This window comes from Amphiura filiformis, chromosome 8 (assembly GCF_039555335.1).
Source record: "Amphiura filiformis chromosome 8, Afil_fr2py, whole genome shotgun sequence".
Classification (NCBI taxonomy): domain Eukaryota; kingdom Metazoa; phylum Echinodermata; class Ophiuroidea; order Amphilepidida; family Amphiuridae; genus Amphiura; species Amphiura filiformis.
The window spans coordinates 26,142,659-26,162,803 of NC_092635.1; the positions used below are offsets into that span (position 1 = coordinate 26,142,659).

The 20,145-nt window shown below is 35.2% G+C and overlaps 1 protein-coding gene across 1 annotated transcript in view; it reads left to right on the forward strand.

Moving 5' to 3' along the window:
* The window catches only part of LOC140158866 (rap guanine nucleotide exchange factor 6-like), a 130,171-nt gene that overhangs the window by 61,484 nt on the left and 48,542 nt on the right, over nucleotides 1-20,145 (forward strand). The window contains 4 exon segments of the mRNA XM_072182122.1: nucleotides 4,599-4,841; nucleotides 11,081-11,153; nucleotides 15,902-16,038; nucleotides 18,888-18,973. Coding sequence (XP_072038223.1) covers nucleotides 4,599-4,841; nucleotides 11,081-11,153; nucleotides 15,902-16,038; nucleotides 18,888-18,973 — 539 coding nt within the window.

A 20,145-nucleotide genomic window follows, 5' to 3' on the forward strand; every position in this document is an offset into this window, starting at 1 on the left:
GTTGCACATTGTGGTAAGTGAATAGTCCTGCAAAGAGATAATGCACTTTCTCCACAGGACATTCACTTTCACTATGGACCACAAGAGCCTCATTCCAGTGCCATAGTTCAATAACCTCAATTAAACAATCATAGTGCATAATTTGACCTCAAATTGCAGGGTATGAGTTTTTGTACTCAAAATTCCAAAGGTCATTCAATGAATGTACAAATGTATTGGGGTTAAAGAACTGTGCCCTGATATATGAGCTTGTTGTGGATCCTAGTGTTTTCTGACAGACAATGTAGTCTGTGTCATACCAAATCTGGATTATTTCCAATAAGGGACAGAATTTTGTCTCACAATTCACCTATTGTGAGGCGGATCAACTCAGATCAAAGCTGACTGTGAAAAGCCTAATTTATGCATGTGCAGTTCATCCTGCGTAATGGGGACTCTCTCTTTTTATCATTATCTTTTTTGAACATTTTTGTGTAGTATGTCTTGTATGTGCTTATTTAATTTACCAGGATGGGTTTTGGTGAAGGAGAGATTGTATTATTGGGCAAATAAAAAGAAGATGTGAAAAAAATGGATGGCAAGTTATTGCAAAATACCCAGCATTCACAAGCTGGATGCATGTATTTGCCAGAACCCAAATCAGCTTTGAAATACATTCAAATGTGAGCATGACAGTTGTTTTTGCTTCCTCTGTGCAGTGAAGTTAAAGCTTTGCTATAGGTGACCCCGGAGTGACGTCACAAGCCGTTGACCTCCGTTGACAACAAATCCGATTTAGAAGTCAAATTTGTAGTTTTCTGTGGTTTGTCCCTTTTCAAATCGGCCAAAATACTACCATTTCTATAACTTCTCGACATGGGGCCTCCAGCCAACAACAAAAATAAAGACTCTCCTATACATGTTCATGTGTTCAGCTTCACATAAAATGCAATTTTCGCCAAGTATTTAACCTTTATTTTACCGAAATCGGCCGAAAATTTGCTCGATTCGAGGTCAAAACAGAACGTAAACAACCGAATGAGCTCTGCTACAAGTCTTCAAGTAGTCGCTCAGCTGCACGGTCTATTGTGGGTTGAAAAGCGTAAGTGTAGCCGACTGTAGCGTCATGTAAAATAAGTACCCGGATGACCGGGGTGACCTATACCTTTGACAGAGGCATGTATACCCATTACTCATGCAAATGTTTAGCTGTAAAGCCCGATTTGTGGTTGTGGATTGGCAGTGTTTACCTTGTAATATTTGCCACAATCTTATTGCCTTATATAATTGATTTATATGTCAATGTCATATTCTATGGGGTTTCAGTTGCTTGTTTTCATATCAAATGAGCATGATGAGGGGTTATTCCCATGATGTTGCTTGTCAAGCAGTCAATCAGAAACATTTATCACAAGCAAGTTTTCGTTTGAGTCAAACAGAATGAAACATGGTTGAATATAGCATAATGGGTTTTATATAGGAGAGGTAATAAACTCTAGCTCGAAGACCTACTATGGCCACACTCCACCCCCACACACACACCAAATTGTAGATGTGAATTTGAGTATGCATTTATGGCTGTGACCACAAGAATACTTCATAGTAAATCAAATTTGATAGCAAGATTCTATTGCAATCCTTTCCACATCATGTTTTACAATTGCCAGCCAATGTCTAGTTGCTGTGCACAATAGAGGATGGCATATAGGATCATATAATTATCCCGCATCTTCATCTCGCTGAGCAGAACAGACATGGGTGTTAATACTCCTATCATACTAGTTTGTACCAAGGTGCTCAAGTTAGCTCATAATTTCTTGTTTTTGTTATTTTAATTCAATGAAAAATGACAATAGCTATCACAATAAACTGAAATATCAGTACATATTTTGAATGCATTTTTGACTGAATTCAAATTCAGTTAAATTACATCTAAACATGTATTTTGTTTTTGCCAGTTACTTCATCAATATATAGACAGGCAGTGGGTTTCAACATGCATGGGTGTAATGTTATTGTATGTGGCAAGTACCGCAGCTGTAGGGGCTGGATGCGTGGATTGGCTTGTATGCAATCAACACACCTGTTCATGACATTGTGATATTGTAGTGTCCTAAAGTTGATATTTTATGTCAGAAGTTTATGTTTATGTTGTTGCTACTTTTTTAGCTCCATAGTGAATGATTGAATTTGATGAATTGAGCTATAAAAAACTAGTTGTAATCATAATCATTTGACTCATCTTTTATTTATAGCATTTACCCATTTTGTGCTTTGTAGTATTGTAAAGCATGAAATGTTTGTGTGCATGAAAATTTCACGAATTGATATAAATTCACAAAATTTCTCATGCTTGCAAATATTTCTTTTTCCAATCAGCCTTTATGAAAATGTATAAATTTTGCAAAAAAAATTACATGGTGCGAAAAATTTCTTTTCAAATCATAAAAAGTGTTGATCTGCAAAAATAGTGTGCTCTGTACTAGTGCATCATTTCAGTTTAATCCACCAGTGATTAATCCATTCCTAATGCGTTTTTAAAAATCTTAAAACGGGAACATTTTGCAAGTCATTTGTAGTATGTGTGCCTTATTTCAGATACATTGCCAGTTGGGCTATTTCAGTCAAAATCCTTTCACCCCCTATGGAAGATATGACATTCATATCTCACACAGGGGGTGTAGGTTTTATATTGAGTCACCCAATAACCCATTTGAAATACTCAGATTAAGGCCATGTCTCCCAAAATGAGTGTATGGATTTCAACTGGAATAGCACATCAAATGTTACAAGGTTACTGTCTTGATGCACTAGTCTAAAACATGACTCTCATTTGCGCAGTCGTTCCTCCAGCACCATATATCCACGGTGACATCCCGCTATCTCTAAGGTCCGCTATCTCTAAGGTTCGCTATCTCTAAGGTTCGCTATCACTAACGTGTAAAGTCTATGGAGATCAGAATCCCGCTATCTCTAACAGAGAAAAGGGTTCGCTATACCTAAAAAAAGGTCCGCCACTTCTAAGGTTCAATATCACTAATTTAGAATAAGGTTCGCTAGTTCTAAGGTTCGATATCACTAATTATAAATAAGGTTCGCTATCACTAATTTAAAATAAGGTTCGCTATCACTAATTTTGAATAAGGTCCGCTATCACTAATTTATTGAAGGTTCGCTATCTCTAAGGTTAGTTATCACTAATTCCAATAAAGGTCCGCTATACCTAAGGTTCGCTATCACTAATTTTGTTTCAGGTTCGCTATCCCTAATTAATTAAGGTTCGCTATCTGTAAGGTTCGTTATCACTAATTTCGATTAAGGTTCGCTATACCTAAGGTTAGTTATCACTAATCTTAAATAAGGTCCACTATCTCTAATTTTAAATAAGGTCCGCTATCTCTAATTTCAAATAAGGTCCGCTATCTCTAATTTTAAATAAGGACCGCTATAGCTAACCTTATTTGAAATTAGAGATAGCTTAACCTTATTTAAAATTAGAGATAGCGAACCTTATTTAAAATTAGAGATAGCGAACCTTATTTGAAATTAGTGATAGCGAACCTTAGAGATAGCGTAACCTTAGAGATAGCTTAACCTTATAGATAGCGGACCTTATTTAAAATTAGAGATAGCGAACCTTAGGGATACCGGGATTGTTAAAATTAGAGATAGCGGACCTTATTTTAAATTAGTGATAGCGAACCTTAGAGATAGCGAACCTTCAATAAATTAGTGATAGCGGACCTTATTTAAAATTAGAGATAGCGAACCTTATTTAAAATTAGTGATATCGAACCTTAGAAATACCGAACCTTTTTCAAAATTAGTGATATCGAACCTTAGGTATAGCAAACCTTTTTCGTAATTAGTGATAACGAACCTTAGAGATAGCGAACCTTAGAGATAGCGAACCTTAGAGATAGCGAACCGTAACCATATCCACATACCATATGCTGTTGAGGATGTGAATCATTTTTTAATCATTTTGGGAAAACCAAGGCTCTCTCCCTGAATTTTGTAACTGGTGTAACTGCAGAATAATAAGGGAAGGCAACTTCAATCCCTGAATGCCAAACTTTCCAGTTCATATTCCTAATCCTGATCTTATTCCTTGATTCCTGATCCTATCCTTAAGCCTGAAGCCCTTGGGATCCTTATTTCTAAAAGTCTTGCCAGTATATTTGTTTAGCTTGTTGTTACAGACTTGCAGCTGATTTACACACACAAAATGACTTCCATTGAGCTGGGGACATGTACAATTATTGTTAAAAAACCATCTTAGTCTTGCCGTACCAGTTTCTTCCCCTATCTTGTTAGTGACAAGAAATCCTTGAAATTTAATTTTGATTTCAAATGAGATATATCTGGTTCAATTTTACTATGAAATGAAATGCAATTTGTATCTTAGCAAAGACTTTTTTTAAATAAGTGTATTTCTATGCCCCAAAGTCAAATTTTTTAGAGTGTAGCTACATACTTAACATAATATCTTAGTGACATCTGAATCCAGAATGCAGTGCTTGCATGTTAACACGGGTTATGCCAAAAATGTTTACCTTCATCAGCATATCTAACCTGAACTCGTATCTTACACTAGTATTTCTTTAATCTCTTCACAGAAGCATCCAATCAGCAAAAACGAAGACGTGCAAGCCCTCTTGGGCCACATGGACAAGAGGTCCTATTTACCCATAACAGTTGCCAGTACAGCCAGCATGAGTGACAGAAGCTCCATTCACAGTAGCATGTCCAGTAGCTACTCGGACCTCTTCCCATCTGGCGGGGAGAATCCGGACCTGGATCTTAGTGGCCTTGTGGAGAGTACGGTAGACTCTGATGATGAAGAATCCAGTGAAACAGGAGTAAGTTATTTTATAAATTGACATAAAATAAGTGAAGTGATCAAGCAATATGAGGTATTTGTTCCCGGGGTACTCAAATTTTTTTGGGTAGGGTGTGCCTCGAAGATTTTGAAGTAGGACCCATGTCTATACCACTTCAAACCTGATTTTTACTACCGATGCATATACCAACATAGAATAGACACCCATGACTATACCAGTTGAAAAGACAAAAATACCACCCATTGATATACCAACCCCATATACTGACCCATCCATATACCACTATAGTACTTTCAGAATACCGTAAAAAAATTTCAGATCATATTTTTTATTTCTTGTTTACTGTATTTTGTATTTTTTATGCTATTTATCAAGGGTCTATCATTTATTAATTATTATTATTTTGTTTGTTAGGGCGTTAATTGTGTGTACCTCGGTGGTGGTGAATTATAGGGGCAAAGATTTTTTTTCATGCCAAAAGGGGGGGGGGGGGCGATTTTTGGCAGAACATTTTGAGAATTCACCACCCCGCGTACACATAATAATTGTTGCACCGCCCCTTATTTTGTAATGAATACAAATCCAAAATATATTTATTGTTGTTTTGTTTTCTCAGTTTCCAAATTTATGTTCGTTTGTCTTGTAGGGGCCAATATCTAGCCTAGTTTGTAACAAGTATTGTGTAGGGAAAGATGATTCTTGCACTTATTTAAATTTTATTTAACAACATACAAAAACCACGAAAACAGTGGTGCAGCCAGTGTTCTCCATACCCCCCCCCCCCCATCATAGCCTTCGGTTCATGCAAGAAAGTCGATTGACGGAAGATGTCTGTGAAAAAAATTGGATGAGCAATCATAATATTTGTACCCTGCATGGTGAAAGAAGAACGGGAAAAAAATTTAAAAAATAAAAAATTAATAAAAATTTTGAACATGAATTTTATTTATATTTTTTTGTACGGTACCACGCTTTTTTCTTTCTACTCATGATTTATTGAAATTTTAAACGAATTTAATATTGCAATTATCATTGAATTATCGAACCAAAACAATATCAATTTGACCCATGCACATCGATCGTGTATGATCTTGGCAGTGCTGTCGCGTGTCATGTCAGCTGAATTCGGCACCAAAAATAAAACTCAACTTTACACTAAAAACTTACCCAATTGTTGAAAAAACCTATTTATATGATTCGATGCATTTAAAAATCGGCAGTTAATTTACTTTAGTTTTGCGATCCCGAGTTCTGAGAGGCAAAACTGACTTAAAAAACAGCGATGAAAAAATTGCTGTTGCAACTTCGATACCGAGTATTTCAGTGATTTATCAAAATTGGCCGGGGGTAAACAGAAGTAGTGCTGGGCTCGCATATACTACACCGGAAGAATGTCGCCATCTGTTTCCAATGACAACTCAACGTTTGCTAATCGGACTATCAATTGATTTGCCCAGCTCTGAATTTATGGTTCTGATTTGCCTTATTTGGATAGCGATGTACCTTATTTGGATACGATCAGACAATTTATTTTCGTGAAATTTATGCAAGTGAGTTTAAAGATTTTCGACCCATTGATATACCAAAATCTGATTTAGACCCCATTTGAATACCAATTTCAACTTACTACCCATGCGTATACCACAAAACGGAAAAAATAAGGGTCATTGATATACCAAGCGGCCTAAAAATGCGACCCATGTTTGCGGCACGTCCCAGTATGGCCATTTGTACTGAGTACCCCCCCCCCCGGGTATTTGTTAAACAAAATGAATAAAAGGCAATAATTGGGGTTCTTGAGATATAGCTAGGGAAAAAAGTTGTGTTGCCCTTTTCCGACCAACCCAATGATTGGAAAATCTAGGGTCTCAGTTTAAATGAGAAATTTTTCCATACCTTAATTTCATATTTTAGTAGAAAATTCACAAAATGTTTTCCCTGTTTGTAATTTTCATTGAGAAAGTCTTATATATTCCAAAAACAAGCTTGACAAACTGAATAAATTATTGCTATACTGTTGTATTTTGTGAGGAACTATTTTTTTTAATTAGCCTTTAATTTGCCTTATATTCATGTTGTAAAAAGCAGTGATTGCAATTAAACCAATACTTTCTTTTGGTTGGCTATAACTCAAAATCGATTTTTCACAATTGATCATTGGCCAATAAGATTGGTTGCAACTTCTTGTACTGAAGAAACAGTCCAGTTCATTGGTTGAATGCAATTACTAGTTGTAAGTGATTGGACACTGTTTTCAGCACCACATCAAGTATGTTAAATGTTGTCAAATATATTCCCTCTGATTGCATTAGTGTGGGAGGTTATTCTCCACCCTTATTGATAAATGCGGTTTGACAAAACAAAGTGCAATGGGCTATTCCAGTTGAAATCCATACACCCCCTATGGAAGACATGACCTTAACCCTCCCATACAGGGGGTGTAGATTTCAATTGGAGGTTTACATTCAGGTAACCCCATTTGATATTCACACTCCCTGTCTGAAAGATTAAGGTCTTGCAGTCCATATGGGGTGTATGGATTTCAACTGGAATAGCCCATGTACCAAAAGGGGGAACAAAAATGTCAACTGACAAGATCATCTTTGATCTAATGATCTTCAGAGATGTCTTCTGAATTCCGGTCTAGTCCTGATAAGAACTCTGAACAAAATTCATATTTCAGAATGATTTTAGTATTGGAGGACCAAAATTATATATCAGTTATTTTCCACCATATATTTTGAAGCATTTAGCAGCATCTCCATTTAAGTGTAAATTGTAATAAAAACAAAAATTACAACAGCAGCAACAAAGTTATATAAATGGTTAGGTTTGATTTAGGGAGATTCATACATAGTTCGATCAGCTCGTAATCGGCGAGCCATATAACATTGTGGATTAATATCGATATAGTTTATATTTGGAGAATTGTCTTGTAACATCTTGCCAGAAGTATCACAAATTATTAATTCATATCCTTACCTACTTTGTCTACTTTCTTTAACATGCAAAATATAGACTAGACAGGTCAACTTCCAGCACTCTTAATGTGGGTCTACTTTTGGCATAGTGGTAGAAGCCTAATATTTCCTGCCGATTATGAACTGATCAAACTATAGTGAACTGACTAACTTTCCAACCATGTATGTGACGTGCTCCCGCTAAATGAGTGTAAAGCCACTTTTGAGACGTTCCAACTGTTGAGTTGATGTTCTTTGCTTGTCCTTTGTGAATGGGGCAGAATTGAATACAGAGTACAGCATATTATGTCCCCATTCACAAAGGACATACCACTGAGGGGTGGTGCAATAATTATGTGCAACCCAGGTCTGGTCAAAAGGGGGGCAAGCGATTTTTGGCACAGATATTTTGGGCACCATTTCTATATTATGCCCTAAAAAGGTGTAGGAAAATGTTAGGAACACATTTAAATATGCAAAATTTCCTGCTCGCTGCACTCGCATTATATGATAAGACAATTTAAGGTTTTAAATTCGGGTTCCCAAATATCTTACATGTGTAAGGGGGGGCAAAGATTTTTGGCATGTCAAAAGGGGGGGGGGGGAAAGATTTTTTGGCACGGCCAAAGGGGGAGGGGCAAGCGATTTTTGGCAGACCATTTTGAAAATTCACCACCCGGGGGTACACATAATTATTGCACAGCCCCTGAATATACAGGTGTCTTCAAACAAAGAACAGCAATGGGAAGGTCTCGAAACTCACGACTTGCAACTTTACGCTCATTTCGTGTCACACATATACTTTGCCTCGTATATCCATGATATGATTAAGGGGGTACTACACCCCTGGCCAATTTTATGCCTATTTTTGCATTTTTCTCACAAATTATAGCACATTAGTGACAAGTAAGATATGTATATTATAGGGGCAAGGACTACAACTACTGTACTGAAAATTCAGCAACTCAAAGCAAGTAGTTATTGATTTATTGATCAAATATTGGTTTTCCCTCATTTTTGACTGTAACCCCACAACTGTTGTCTGTGCTGAAATAAAATTTCCAGTGCAGTAGTTGCAGTCCTTGCCCCTATAATATACATATCTTACTTGTCCCCAATGCGCTTTAATTTTTAAGAAAAATGCAAAAATAGGCACAAATTTGGACAGGGGTGTAGTACCCCCTTAACATAGCACATATTATGCAATATCCAGACACAACAGTACAAACTAATGCCAAGAGCTCATGAAACAATTACAAAGGGAAAAAAAGCAATACAAATGTACAAATACTACAAGCAATGAAATATGATGAATAAGGATATGACGGTGTCTGGCAAATTATTGAATATGGGCAATGCCTCGTGATGAAGAAGCGAGTCGTGTTACACTTAAATGATGTGTGATAATTGCTTTGTTTTGAAATAAAAGGAGTATGAGATACGTTGAACTTCGGTTTTAACATCCAATTTGGATGAAAGTGATACTTTTGAGGAAAAATAAATAACTCGAAACCTCTGAGCAATCAACCATCAGTTTAAAGCATGTGTTTCACCTCAGCACTGTATTTAAGTGATATTACTCATACAAATAATTCGTACACATCAAAAATAAATTCAAGCATATTCTGTCATCGTCAATTATGGTACATCCAGCTTTCTACCTATTAATTAATTTTACGTAATTTCATACTAGTGTTAGATCGGGAAACCACAAGAAAATTATTTACACAAATAAAAATATCAATTTTAAGAGTAGCTTGAAGCTACCTTTCCTGTCTATTTTAGAACTGAACTCTTCTTTCCCCCTAGCAAGGTGCTTATAATTGCATCGGAGATAGGCAGTTATAGCATATTTCGTCAGATTATTCCTAAGAATATCCTCTGACATGTGTTTGCCATTGAAAGAGGTTTTGGTGTTCAGGAAACAGGTTAAAGTAAGCAAGGAAGTTGTATTAAGGAGTAGCTACTCTCTTTTATAAGGTGGCACTTGATAGGTTGATGGTTTTATCAATTCACTTGCAAGGAGATTTAAAGTAGAAATGCAGAAGTAACTTGTGCATCTTGTTTTTTAGATCCTTATTACATGCAGAAACATGCTTGGGTTCTGATAGGACTATACAGGCAAAGTGATGAAGAAATTTAGTGATGAAGAAAGCTTTACAAAGAATGGGGATATTTAAATTCAATGTCAAGGAAATTGGAACCATATGTATATGATATAGATTAAACACTGACTTATGATGAGTACCTGTAATTGAATGCATATGACATGAAAGCTATTTATAAATAATGTGCAATAGCAGTATTAATTTACATATGTATGTAATCCTAAATGTAATGCAATGAATATCATTCAAGTATAAAATTAATGATCTAAAAACACTCTGCAAATATGAACAGGCATGAGAATTTTCCTGCTTTTGCAGGATTTCCTGCTTTTTTGTTGTTCAAATTTCTGCACTTTCTTTTAATTTCAGGCTGTTTTTGGCCTCATTTCACACACTTTTCCAGGCTTTTTCAAACTTTTCAGGTTTTTCATGGATGATCATTCTCATGCATGTATGAAGAAATAACAGATTATTTCCAAATTGTAAATTAAATTTTGATTTTGAGCAGCTTTTATCTGTTTTGTTGAGTGCTGAAACCTTATGGGATATGTATGCTTCTTTAGTTACAGCATCTGTCATGCCAAATTGAATAATTCTTGCTTGGAGTATATTAAATATGATGTGTTCAAACATCCATGTCAAAAGGATGCACTTGTCACCTGCATGTTTCTCTTTTAACATAAATTACATAATAGCTAGGAATAAATACAGACTCATCTCAAGTGGAGGTCACTTCAAACATGGAAGTACACGTGCTTCAAATCATCCCCAAGTCACATGTTTTAGACATGATTTGAAGTGACCTCTACTTGAGATGAATCTGGTATACTATTAGAGACGAGTCTGGTATTCATTTCTAGCTATTATGTAAAAAGAGACACATGTACTAGCAGCTGACAAGTGCATCCTTTTGATATGGCAATACACAAATATGAATCAGCATTAAACTGGACATCAGCCATATAAAAGAAGAGTGATTTTCCCCTTTAGAAAAAAAAAGGCAACACAAAAAAGGAAGTGCTTAACAACAGCTAATAATTAGATCAAGTCTACTATTTCCTATAAAATCCTCTTGCTCAAGATGGATTTCCAAATATTCTAAGTAAGATTAGAGAGTTACAATGATCTAGTATAATATACACATGTGGATACTAATCCATCTTAATACTGTGCTTTCTTTGTCACTTAGTCACTTCTTGTGAGGGACTTTGTCCGTGATTGCCTGGAGAAGGATCCCATGGACAGGACGGAAGATGAAATAGGTAAGGAACGGTGTCATACATGCCCGGGCATACATGCTTCATTATAACTAAGCCAAAAACAGTCTCATTTCAAATGCACAGTTTATTGACCTCCAGTTAACCATCATAGCTCAAAATGTGACCTCAAGTTGTGGAGTGAGAGTTTCTTTAACTCAACCTATTCAAAGGTCATTTTGTGAAAAACATACTGGCTTGAAGAACTGTGTCATGGTAGATGAGCATGTTTGAGACCTTTATGCTTTCTGATATACTGTCCAAGTGGCAGCAACCTGGATCTTGATCTAATCTCCTAAATCTTTATCACAAAGCTGTATATAGAATAAATCATAAATTATAGGGGAATAGGCCAAGATCCAGGTTATTGTGTCAAAAGTGCCAAAAGTGGACATTTTAACACTAGTTTAATTTTATGCTTTTCCAGATCTCTTAAATTTTGTTGATTATAAGAATTAATGAAGCAAATTTGTTTCAGAGTAATTAAGTTTACACTGTCTTCCTGCCCTACCAATATTATTTCCTCAATTGTTGGTTAAAAACCACCATAGTGTTCAACATATTATAATATAACAACAACAACAATAAAATAAAAATGGTGAAAATGTGACACAACATCCAATGGGTATGAACAAATGTAAAAACCTGACATTTTAAAAATATACAAATTGAAAAAATTATGTAATTGAAAAAAATATTAAAAAAAATTGAAGAAAGTGATACATTTTTGTTTAAAAATGCAAACATTTTTATCGCCATGCAGTTGTATCTGGATTATGCACCTCAATACAGTGTGTCCCGCACAAAATCCCATCATAATTGGAGACATAATTAAATTATATAGACGATGAGATTATTCAATACATTTTCCAAGTGGTTATTTAAGTGCATCATAGCAACGGGATTATGCATGATTTTGTTGAATTGCCAAAGGCTTTGCAGTAATTATTGGCAATTGCAGTTGAGGATGGTAGCATAGCCAGTCAACCTGGCTGCACCAAGGCAAGACTATTACACATCTTAGAGAGAAAATTGGCTTGCATTAGAACATTAAAATTCAGTTTTGGCACAAAATGAACATGAGAAATTTCTTAATTAAGAATACACTTATTGGAGGATAAGTGTACGTTCAACTTTCAATTTTATAGAAAAGAAAGAACAAATGATGTATCGCACACTAGAACATTTTGAAAATCGTATGACAATATTTTAATGTTTCTATGTTCTAGTGTACGATGTTTAAGCTTCTTACCTATGTTTTTCAAGTTAAAATTTCTTTGATATATTAGACCTGAAAATATGCTTCAGCTTAATGCATTTTCTTTTATGCATAGATAGTGAAATTGAATTTGACAGAATTAGATAATGACCCTTATGATTCATCTTTTCTTCACAAATTCAAAATTACATTTCAGTAATGTATTCAAAATTATAGCATGATAATGATACTGATGATGAACTATGAATAACGATGATAACCTTGATAACAAAGATGATAAGAAATACTCTAAAGTGATCACATTTGTGCGAGTAATTTTTTATGTTTTGCCGATTTGAATTATTTCGCTTAATTTAAAAAATTGAGATTTTGAGTTTTCATACATAGACCTATATACAAAAAGAACATATTCACATATTTATTTATGCAGTAACTGCAGTGACCACAAAAAGTGTGAAAATTAGTGTACAGCGAAAATTGCCACTTTACAGAAGATAAAAACCAATTAAAATGCTATGAATAGTACAGTCTATGCTGACATCATAAATAAAATATCTAAAATTAGATCATTTTGTGATAATTAATGTTCTGCTATGTTGTGTGATACTGACTTGGAATTGGATTAGAAGATGACTGTGATTTTTGTTTTTGGTCAGAAATGATTGCAGAATGGATAGGTCAAGTTTTATTTATATTGTAGAGCCTGCTGAGTTACTCACTTACCAAAATACTTGGATCTTCCCCATCTAATTGGACAATATAGGAAAACCTCAGCACACTTTACAGGTTGTCGCTGACCACTAGGGCCCCACATCATTCCATAAACCAAAAGGCAATCACATACCTGTATCAGCACCACAAAACATGACAACCCCCTCCCAACAAGGCTATGGTCAGACGTGGTTCAAATTTGTCATTTCATTTTGCATAAAAGTATGTGCATGTCATTTACATTGAATAGCAAAATAAACTTATTCAATTGAGTGGTGTGTGCCCTTAAGGTGATAATTCCACAATGCTGCAGTCAGTGTTTTTTCCATTTCATTCTGAACCTGCGATCTTACGATTATTTGCATTAATATATTAATCTTGTTTAATCATATTTGAATTGGGAAGCATAAAATGAATTTATATTAATAAATGTCCAATTGACCTCACTGTCCTCACCCAGAATACTGAGGAGAATAATGACAATTGGTGATGATGCATTATGTCACTCATCAGTCATTTAACACTATTATCTCTGTGTACTTTTGGTACTTAAGTTACAGTGAGTAACAGCACTGTCATATTTGAGGGACGTTTAAAGGGACAATGAAACATGTCATTGCCCTATTGATCTTGTGGCGTCCGTGAGTCTTAAATAGAGCACACTGTAATAACTTGCAAAATAGCTTCTATTTGTAATGGACCGTTTTTCTGTGTTTTATCCCATAATGCACTACATATATTCTTAGTCTGTACCCAAGTTTGAATGAAGCGTGTGGAATTTGATATTCAGTTGGTACGTCGAGGGGGAGGAGGGTAAAATTGGGGAAACAATTTTTGGCGAAGCTGAAAGGGGGCAAGCCGAGAGGGGGGACAAACGATTTTTGGCACACATTCATGGGGCGGCTTTTAAATAAAACGCTTTTAAGGAAAACAGTATGAAAATGCTTAAATATGCACATTTTTGGCATGCGCAAGGGGGGCAAAGAATTTTTGGCAGAGCGAGAGGAGATGGGCAAGCAATTTTTGGGGGCCAAGAGGGGGGGGGGCAAGCAATTTTTGGCGAGCCGTTTGGAAATTTTACAGCCCCTTACCCAGGGGAGCTATTGGAGATGAGACAGTGTTATGCTGAGTCGTCATTATGAGAAAATCACTGCACCTTCCGATATAGTGCTTTATGGGACGGGTATAGGAAAAACGGTGTGAAGAAAAGATGTGCAGAGCTTCGATATGCTGACTGTTTGATGATTCTGATGTTGTTTCTTCTCAATCTGACCTGATTTATGTGTGTCACCAAGATTTCCCTATAGGTTATACATAAAAGTATGGTCACAGTTGTTATCCTATTATTAGCCACAGAAAATTATGAACTGATAAACATTTCAATTAAAGTTCAAAGAAGGCTGTACCTAAGCTGATATCTACATATATTACGCTATAGAACAAGACAGAGAGATAAAGGCATGTGTTATAAACAGGAAAAAAATCCATGGCTTCCTATTGAAAAAACTATGCATTTATTGAGCTAGTTTGGAATAAAATGAAACTATAATAGGCTGTGATATTTGTATTACTCTGAGCGGAGATGCCAGATGTGGTTTAAGAAAACACTTAATACTAGTTCAAAATTTGCAAATTTATCACAGAAAGTAAATTTTGTTGAACAATCTCTTTGCTGTTACTTAGACTTCCAATTATTCATAAGATTCTCCATGTATTAAAAAACTTTGTACAATAACGTTTGAATACAAAATAGATAAATCGATAAACAAATACAAGTGGAGTGTTCAAGTATTTTTTTTTACTTCAATTTAGCAAGCATGCAACATAAAACGTATATCTCAGGAGCCATGGTTTGATTTTTAGGTGGTTTTCAATGTAATGTGTCATTTAAAACTGAGCAAAAATATGTATATGAAATATAAAATGAAAATTGCTTTTGTCATACCAGGCCCAATTCCTTATCTTTATCTTTATTTATATTCATACATATTGCATCAATGAAGTGAACACATCACTTGGAATAAAATTGATGAATCTGCTCTTTAAGAGACTTGTCTTCTTTGTCCTGCTATCAAAGTCTTATCATTAATGTATCTTGTGCATATACAGATAGTCAAAATGTCATGAAGTCATACAGATGTCATGGTTATGAGTGACATAGGTGTTAAAACACTATAATAATAACATCAACACATATAGATTACAAGAAAACAATATAAAATAATTGATGTATGAAATATGTTTTGTAAAAACAGTGGAGTAACTAGGTATAGATGACTGATTTACGCCAATTCAGGATATGATTAGCAAATTTAGTAACCCTGTGACTGTGACAGTGGCTGCCATCACTCATTACAAAATGAAATCGATCAGTATCAGTGAGATTTAAAAAGGTTTACTGAAAAGTAGTTCACACTTACTAATAACTATTCTCCCAATCGTTAGTGTCATAGGGGCAAAGGGGTCAAAACAGTCATATAATTATAATTTGACAAATTCCGTCGCTAAAATACCACAAATTACCAATGCCCCTCAATCAGACCCAGTGCCCCCCAATCATATGACTCATTCTATGCTGTTGAGTTACTTGAATGATAAGGTCTTATTAAAGTAACAAAAACTTAAAAAGAACTTTCGTCATAATTCTACTTTAACCTGCACGCCCTTTTTGGTAGATTAGAGTTAGGCTTAGGGTTATAATTAAAGTTGTGTACAAGATATTCCAGAATTATTCTGAACTTTACTGCTCCAATTTATTTCTGTCTTTGTACCTATTAATTGCAGCAAATTTTTACATTAACACATGCATTTTTCCTTCTTTCAGAAATTCTTCTTGATTTTATGCGGAACCTTCCGGCCTTTGCCAATATGACCATGTCAGTACGACGAGCACTGTGTGCTGTCATGGTGTTTGCTGTCGTAGCGAAAGCTGGCACTGTCGTTATGAAAGATGGCGAGGAGGTAAGAATGAGGTTGAGGAGGATAAAAATGAACATATTTGACCTATATGGTGACTAATTAGTGACCCTTCCCTAATTAGCCCCACCGAGGACTAGCCCCCTTAAGCCCCTGAGCCTCAACTTAACTTGAGGGGGTCAACCCAGCTTGGTTCATGAAAATGCTCTATATGGACATTGGTCTTCCAAAGTTCAGAACTTTAGCACAATGTTATTACCGATCATTGGCACTTCCTGCTCAACAATAAGTCTGACAATTAATACTACCTATATGTGCGCCAGTGCCCAACCTCAAACATGTAAAAACGTCCCTTGTGAAACAAAGATAGTGCAATCATGTTGGTATGGCTTCATGATATGATGTGTGCATTATTTTGGTAGCCATTAGATCGACAAGCCTTGCACCATCTCTAACTGCTAGATGTTTGTGATGGAAAGCTCTTCATACACATCCCTTGTGTTGCTTTTTTCATCTAATTTTCCCCACCAGTGAATTTTCATTCTATTTCTTGATTGTTGCTAGTGGTCATTACTGGTTCATAATTGAGTTAACGGAAGCACTGTGTAAACAGCCTTAGTCTCTGTAGACAGGATAGGCTAGTCCAATTAGTAGAGCAATTTTTCAGCTTCCATGAGTAGATATTAGTAGGTGAAAAAGGTAATAGGAAAAAGCAGGCCGTATATTGTATGACTAGTGTAAGGTAGCAACAGTGTACACTATTCAGGGCTTACGGTTGGGCAGATACTTCAATTTGGACACTATTTAATTTACGCAAAGATAGTATTATTATTTGTCGCATTTTGATAATGTCAATAAAATTCAATTATGATTTCATGATTTAGTTTTCGCCTTAGACCACATTTTTAACTTGAAATAATTTGTGCATACTTAAAATTAAATTTGGCCTTAACCATGAAAAAGCACAAAATGTCAAATTAGTAGTGATTAGATAAAAAGAAATATATAAACAAAATAGAAGCAAAGGCTAATCTCATTGTTTAGTGTGGTTTACTTTCGAGAGACATCTTGAAATGCTCAAGCGTTTCCGGCAATTGTGTTGTCACATAAATTGTCCGTCATTCTAAAGGCTTTATATGCTATGACCATACAATTTGGATTTTCAGTCATTATAAAAGGAATTTGCCTTTGTCTTTAAACAACAAAATAAACACTTATTTTGGCCAATTTGAAATTCAGTTTTGTGTCAAACGTCCTTCTTTTAAAAAAAAAATATATGATGTCACTTCAAATTAGGGGTTTTAAGCAAGTGAGAATGTCAATTATATGTTGTCATCAGCTTGTTAACAGGTCTGTACTCTATCTTCAGGACCTTAACTGCTCACCTCAACATCTGTTTTATGTTAAATTCATTAGCATATTTAATTAGGCATTACCTCTTTGACCTTAATGGGGCTGCATCTAAAATGCTTGATACATGCGCAAAATGTGTTTTCATATTTTTTTACTAAAAATATTAGATCAAATAAACATTTAGTATGTAAGTTTATGTATAAAATATGGGAAGTATAATATAAATAGAAAACATGGCAGTGCAACATGTTAAGGGAAAAAGGTTAAAAATGTGAAAATTAATTATTTGAAAATTACTGCTCTGACAGTAATTACTATCAGTTGAGAAATAACAGGGGAATATGGGCTAAAATTAAACAATGTCACAAAACTTTTTAATTGATTAATTAATTACATTTAATTTGTAAATCTTCAATCAAACATGCAAACAACAAAGATGCAAAAAAAACCTTGTTTATATCACTAATTAAGCATTTTTTGTTATAGATATATAAAAAAGTATTGTGTAATCATCTGGGTATTTTTTTGACATATCTCAAAGCACTTTCATTCTTAAATATTAGTATTACCAAACTTCCTTTGCTCCTAAAGTTACCCTGGCTTCCTTTGATTGAGTTTAGTTATCAACTAAAGTACTTTTTTGTTTCCCAATATATATATTAGACACCAGTAGCATATGAAATCAAGAATGTATTGTGTAATGACCATTAATAACATAAACATTGGTCATATGAAGGAACATGTGATAAGGCGTAAGTTTGTAACAATTAACGTAAAAATGATATTGGATATTACCGGTGGTCAGGAGGTATCCAAGAGAGCGCAAAAAGTCTTGCAGGGTAGTTTCCACAAACTTTGCAAGATTTCCATTATAATTGCTAAGATGGTAAGTCTCCAATCCAATAACTTCCAAGTATCCAGTATCCAACTTCAGTATACAGTAATTTATATTGCCTGAAAATGTATTGTCTAAAATTCAAGTATAATTTGCAGTTTGCTGTGAAGAGGTTGAACTAAATATTTTAATGATTTTGTACATGACAGGCATGAAAATTTCCAGGTTTAAACCCAAATTTATGTGCTTGTATTGTTTAAATTTTTCAAAAATTTCAGTCTGTTTTCTAACTTTTTAAAGTTAATTTTGTGGCACATTTTTCAGACGTTTTTTCCACACACTTGCAGGTTTTTTTTGCCTATTTGTTTTTATTACAGTCTATGGCCTGACATGATTAAATTCAAACATTCAGGACATCGGCTACCGTATCATGCAAGGTGTTTAATTTTGTGACAAGTGATTTCAAATGAAACATTTTTGCATTTTAACAAGTTTGGAAGTAATACTGAATTTTTAGATTTGTGAAATATAAGTTTCTGGAAAAAGGTTTGGTGGTAATTTGTGAAATAAAGTGCCCACAAATTGAAATAATACAGCATGTGTTAAAAGCGAAGTTGCATCTTTGATATTAGTGTCAATGCACTTTGATAAAAGAAAACCCTGTGTAATGTAACCAACTTTTGTGGTTTTGTTTCCCAATTTGTAGCTGGACTCCTGGTCAGTGATATTAAATGGTCATGTGGAAGTTACAAGAAATGAGAATGCTATAGATCAACTACATCTAGGAGACAGGTAAGTTGACAAAATTAGAGATTTTCTCTAAATTTTAGTTTATGGCAATTTTGTGATAGGATACTTAATGGTTTTTAAGCGGTTTTAATCAATCTTTTCATCCTGCTTTCTGGAATAAGTCGACTGATCCCGTATGGGGTCATCTGGTGACATCATTCTAGTAGCATGACCTCTTGCAGATGAGCTGCTTGTGTTCTTAATATTCCACTGAAGAAAAGACATGGACATTTTTGTTTATTTTCAGTGGTTTGTGATTTTATCACGATTCATTTAGTCATGTGATCAATAGATTCAAATTCGGAAGTTTGAAATAAAAAAAATAGTTCTGTCAATCAAATTCTCCATGGCTCATGATTGGTAAGTATTGCGTAACTAATAAAGGCACCACTTAAGCACCACCCTAAAACGTGATACTAACCAATTGCAGGCTGCGCTGGAGTTTGATTGACAAAAAGATCAGATGCGAACTAGTTTGATTTCTGACTTTTGTTACAGCCATTAATACTTACAGATCTGATTATTTGCAATGTCTTATAAAATCAATTATAGTCTATATATCTACCTCGAGTCACCAGCACTAGCTTTGAAGTTTATTGTGTTCTGCGCTAGCTTACCGCGTGTACATCCTTTTACCTGCATGATCAATGTGCCGCATATGTACACGCAAGAAACTACGCTAAGCCAATGCAGCACACTCTGAACTTCAAAGCTAGTGCCGGTGACTCGAGGTAGATCTACAGACTAGAGTGGAGTAGTGGGGCATGGTGGCGTAGAAGTTTAAGACTTGGACTCGTAACCATGATTTAGCCCAAGGTTATGGGTGTGAATCCTTGTGGTGTCAATGTTTTGTACAGTTAAGCAAGGCCCTTCATCCCTATTGCCTCTCCCACCCAGGTGTACAAATGGGTACCAGTTTTATTCAATGCTGGGGGAAGTAACAGACTCGCTGTGCCACAGCAATCCCCTGCAGCAATATTATATGGAGGAGAGGCCTAATCGCTTCGAAAGAGAAATGAGCACTCCGGCCTGTGAACACAGGTTCATCCTGTTTACCTCAGTGGAGTAGTTTAGGCAAATGGTTTGTATTAAAATATATGTAATATTACTGAGGGGGATCTCTATGACACAGGGAGTCTGTTACCTTCCTGACATTGAATAAAGCCAGTACCCAT